This window comes from Antrostomus carolinensis, unplaced genomic scaffold (genome assembly GCF_000700745.2).
Source record: "Antrostomus carolinensis isolate BGI_N321 unplaced genomic scaffold, ASM70074v2 scaffold24812, whole genome shotgun sequence".
In the NCBI taxonomy this organism is placed as follows: domain Eukaryota; kingdom Metazoa; phylum Chordata; class Aves; order Caprimulgiformes; family Caprimulgidae; genus Antrostomus; species Antrostomus carolinensis.
This window is the reverse complement of record NW_010299306.1, coordinates 1-5255: the sequence shown is the minus strand read 5'-3', so window position 1 is coordinate 5255 and position 5255 is coordinate 1. Positions and strand designations below refer to the sequence as shown.

At 41.5% G+C, this 5255-nt stretch overlaps 1 protein-coding gene across 1 annotated transcript in view; it reads right to left on the bottom strand.

The window, feature by feature from the left end:
- FBXW2 (F-box and WD repeat domain containing 2) overlaps nucleotides 1-3751 on the bottom strand; it is a 7705-nt gene extending 3954 nt beyond the window's left edge. The window contains exons 1-2 of the mRNA XM_010162758.1: nucleotides 3240-3751; nucleotides 495-689 (exon numbers count right to left, since the gene is read on the bottom strand). Of these exons, the coding sequence (XP_010161060.1) occupies nucleotides 495-689; nucleotides 3240-3729 (685 nt within the window). The 5' untranslated portion in view covers nucleotides 3730-3751. The remainder of the gene's footprint in view (nucleotides 1-494; nucleotides 690-3239) is intronic.
- Between the last annotated feature and the right edge of the window lie 1504 nt (nucleotides 3752-5255).

The following is a 5255-nucleotide window of genomic DNA, read 5'->3' as shown; positions in this document are numbered from 1 at the left end:
CAGGAATAGTACCTTTGATACATCTCATTACTCACAGTAACAGACCTACAACTGAGTTGAGGATATTTTGCAGTAGAGGACAGAAAAGTTCATGATGAGAGAAATGCAAATACAGATTATTCACAGGTCCTGTTGTGGTCTTTCCCGTAAGCCCATCCCCAGTATGGGGAAAGACCTGCTTTTGCCATGTGCTCCCTGCTACATAGAGCTTCCCTCTTTTTGGTAGACTTGAAAGTAGTGAATAACCATGGCATTTAGTATTATTTCCATGAAACTGCAAAACACTACGTGGCTAAGCTTTGGCATTATTCAAGGGCAGACAGATCTAGATCTGTTCTGGACACTTTGTCCTCCCAACCCCAAAAGGTGACTTGGGACAGAGCCTCAAAGAAAAAAAAAGCTGTCGTGCAAAGAGCTAACTTAAATTATAATTTGTTTGACGATGATGTATGTTACTTGATTAGTGAAACTGCAAATTGAAAAGTTCAACATACCTGCACCAGTATGTCCTCTAAAATGCTGTGTCTTTGCCCCAGAGCTCCATTCCCAACAGGCTACTGTATTATCAAAAGATCCTGTTACAAGCTTTTGTTCATCAAACTTCACTGTAGCACAAGTGTGTGTCTGGATGCCATAGATGCACTGACCTGTGCTTACATCCCAGAGTTTTGCAGACAAGTCATCTGATCCTAGAATATAAAAGAATCAGGTAACTGGAAGCAAAGAGTAAATAATATTTCCAATCCTATGCTCGTCTTCTATGTTTGTCTTAAATGTAGTATTTTCATTGAATCACAGAATGGTTATGGTTGGAAGGGACTTCTGGAGGTCAACTCTTCCATCCCCTCTACTCAAGCAGGGTGACCGACAGCCAGTTGCCCAGGACCACGACCAGATGGCTTTTGAATATGTCTGAGGATGGATGCTCCACAATCTCCCTGGTCAACCTGTGCTAATCACTCTCACGGTAAAAAAGTGTTTCTGTGTTCCAGTTTGTATCCGCTGCCTCTTGTCCTGTCACTGAGCACCACTGAAAAGAGCCTGGCTCTATCTTCTTTGCACCCTCACTTCAAGTATTTACGTACATTGGTAAGATCTTCCCTGAGCCCTCTCTTCTTTAGGATAAAAAGTCACAGCTCTCTCAGCCTTTTCCTTATTGTTTTCCTACAAGAAAGCTGGGGAAGGACTTTTCATAAGGGCAGTTAATGACAAAACAAGGGGAAGTGGGTTTAAACTGAAAGAGAGGAGGTTTAGATTAGATATTAGGAAGAAATTTTTCACTGTAAGGGTGGTCAGACACTGGAACAGGTTGCCCAAGGAAGTTGTAGATGCCCCCTCCCTGGAAGTGTTTTAAGGCCAGGCTGGATGAGGCTTTGAGCAACCTGGTCTAGTGGAAGGTGTCCCTGCTGATGGCAGGGGGGTTGGAATCTTTAAGGTCCCTTCCAAACCAAACCATTCTATGATTCTATAATATGGGAGATGCTCCAGTCCCTTCATCATCTTCATGGCCCTTTGCTAGACTCTAGTGTGTACACGTCTCTCTTGTACTGAGGAGCCTAGAACTGGACGCAGTAACTCCAGGTGTGGCCTCAGCAGTGCTGAGTGGAGGGGAAGATGCACCTCCCTCAGCCTACTGGCAAAACTCCTCCTAAAGCAGCCCAGGATACCGTTAGCCTTCTCTGCAGCAAAGGCATTTTGGTGGCTCGTGTTCAACTTGGTGTCTACCAGGGCCCCCAGGTCCTTTTCTGCTAAGTTGCTTTCCAGCTGGGTGGCCCCCAGCATATACTGGTGCCATGAGGTTGTTCCTCCGCAGGTGCAGGGCTCTGCCTTTCCTCTTGTGGAACTTTTTCTCATTCAATAGTACTTTCAATTTGCTTGAATGGGGAATAAGGCCTAATTTTAAGTCACAGCACTACAGCAAAGCCTCTTGTGTTCATGTGAATTAAGCTACTAGATGTCTGGCCTTTCAGTTTCCTCGTGCCCCTTTTAGCACCTTCCATAGATTGCAGCACTGCCTCTGTCTACTGAAACCGATGCACGGAAGTTTTACGTGATACATCACTCTCAGGTTTGCAGAGCCACTGACTATACTGCAAGCTTCAGTTTGTTTCAGGTAGGAAAGGAGTCCGCCAGATCTCGCAAAACAGCAGATGAGTACCAGGCCCCATTACCTGACAGTTTTCTTTCTCTCTGAAAATTTTTGTTTGTTTGTCTGTTTTATGGTGGTTTTTGTTGAGGTTTTGTTGTTGCTGTTTGTTGGGGTTTTTTAAAACTCGTAACAGTAAGTCCAGACTGCTGGCTCTGGGGAGCACAATAAAACCCCAGACCCTTACACCTTTTGCTTCTCCTGCTGGCTTCAGCACAAAGGTGTGCTGCTTTTCAGAAAGTTTTGACAATGCTGCTTCCTGTGTATTTACATTCCCTGCTGAGTAGGGAAGTGAAAAGCTGGCTAGAGTCTAGTCGTTGGTTTCTAGTAACCATCTTAATGTACCAAGAAATGTGGAAGAACTTAGCCAGTATTCCCAACTTAGTCTAGAGCATTGTCATCTCAAGTGATTGGGAAATCCTTGGAATATGCTTTAACAGCAGTTCATTGTAATTTTGTTAGCATTCCTCCATACTTAAGGTTTCTTATTTGTTCTGGCTGTATTTCTAAATTCAAATGGAAATCTTGAAGTCTGCAGCCTTCAGGGAGGAAGCTGAAATTATCATTGCAATGTGCAAGTCAGACTAGTGGCATGGTTAAATCTAGTTTACAGATCTTCATACGAGCACTTGTATATTATGTTAAGAACTGAAAGTGCTTACAGACTATCAGAGAAATCGTCTTCTTCCAAGGAAGAAGACAGACTTTTCCTGTCACACCTTGGAAGACTGCAGTGATCACATAGCCCAAACAAGATCACTTTAACTGGAAGTTACTCTCTAAAAGGATAACTAACATATCTGTACTTCTCAACTGGGCTTACTAATCTGAAGCATGATACCTGCTGTTACTGTTTTTTTTAACCAATAAAGAAAGAAATTGGTCTCCTTGTTTATCTATTACAGTGGCTAAAGAGTTTATTAGTGTGTGAGATGTTTCAGGAAAAAAAAAAAAGTGATTTTGAATCATCTTAAACTGTGTTAGCACTGTGAAAAGAACCTGTCTGGTAAAGGAAAAGCAAATTGTCATTAATCATATGGGAGGACAGGGAGAAAACAGAATTGCAAGACTCCAAATTTTCTGTCCTTCCTACCTGTACACAGAAGTCCATCTTTATAGTAAAGTGCATATACTCTGGCACTGTGTCCAATTAAAGAGGATGTCTCAAAGGCTTCATGGTCCTTCAGTTGCTTCATCCTTAAAATAGCCTTTAGGTAAACCTTCTTCCAGTGTAGAGGATCCTGAACAGAGTCATCTATTTGCCAACCCAAATTCTTACATGCAGTCTGCCACACCTCTGTACAGGCACTTATAACCTTATTCCACTGCTTAGAGACGAGGCAACATGTGAGTAAGGTCTGAGGATCAAGCCATTTTAACAGATAAAAACTAAGTTCCAATGGAAGAAGTTTGAGGAAGTCTCTCTTGAGGAGAATCTCTAGATTATTGGAGAGGTGCCTGAGCTGGACTGCTCCACTCAAGCTAATCAGGTGATCCAGAGTTTCATTTTTCTGCAAGTCCGTCAGAGAAAGAAATGTAATAGAAATGTTATCAAGCCATGCTTCAAAGTCCTTTTTCTCCATAAGGTTATGGAAAAATTTACCTGTGATACATCAAAATACTGTATTAGTTCCGTTCAGAAAACAAGATAAGCATCACATCTTTATTACTGGTACATCAGTACTCCAAATAGCATGTTAACACATAGACTGAAGTGACCAAATGCATTTTAAAATATCCATTAGGTTAGGCCCAAGCATTTGCATGCACTTTGAACTATTGTTTGTCCTGCATCAAACTTGGAAGTGAATTGTACAGAGATAGCGAATGTTTCTTGTTCTAGCTTTACACTTTCAAATTCTGAATCCAATAAGGTAAGGGTTGGTTTAACTTTTAAACCTATTATAGCAAATAAACAGTCTTAGAGTTTACTGATGGACTATACTGATAAAGGGAAGAAACCAAAGCATATAAGCAGAGTGATAAGCTAGTTACTGACAGAACTTACTCAGACCTTTGTCCCGAGCTATTTTAAACACAAAGCAGGTAACTGTAGGTGTTTTTTTTAAAGAAGATACAGAGAGACGTCTGAAAAACTGTTCTGAAGGATGCGTTAGCCATCTTTCTATTTGACTCGTGTCAAGACTGTAGATTGTACTGGTCTAGTATCAGTTTTAACATGTTTGCACTGCTTTGACCTGAACACTTTTTTTTGTTTGTTTGTTTTAATTCCTGGGTTGTTTTGTTTTGGGTTTTTTTACTATTTTCCCAGTTTATTTCCAATGAAAAGAATTAACTGTGCAATTGAAGGTTTGAAATACTACCTCCTGAACTATGCGATCTGTATGCATTTATACTATCCTGCAGCATCTCTAGTTCCTACAATAAGCTTGGACAAGTGATTAACAAAATAAACGTCAGGCAGACAGTTAAAGCACCATAATTATTCATTTTCTCTGGAAGATCTAACTCCATTCATCTGACAGCTGCCTGAATTTAATTCATAGAAGCTCCCAAACCAAAAGAATTGAGGAATCTGAGTGGGAGTGAATAACATGTTTATTTCTATACACACATTTTACCTTCATAGAATATGATCTTAGAGTACATGTCTTAACGTGGCACAGTAGTACAGAAAGGTACAGTCTTCGCTATGAAAGGCTGCACGTGGCATGCAGTTGTTAAAAACAAAAGGTACTGCTTGTCAAATGCACAGAAAAAGCTGGTCCTATCAGGTCAAAAGTTCATACAGTAACTTTTACTGCTGACAGGATTTATCAGCTTTCCTCAGCACATATCGCTGAGAATATAAATTGCTGTTTTAACAGGCATGCGTTCTCTTTAAAACAAACGAAATTTTCTAAGTCTTCCTACAAATAAAACCAAGGCGAGCTCTGAGGCGTTTGTCGTATCCAATCCAAGAAGCTAATACTGAAATCAAGAGCTGCTGCGAGGCCTGAAACCGGTGCTCAGCGCTACGTGCAGGAAGCTCCTTTCTAGGTCTAGGCGTTATCCAGCCGGGCCGAACCGCTCCCCCCGCCCACTCCCATATACCTCCGCACGCAAAAACCACGGCGAGGACCGCAGACTTCCAGCGCCGCTGCTGCCG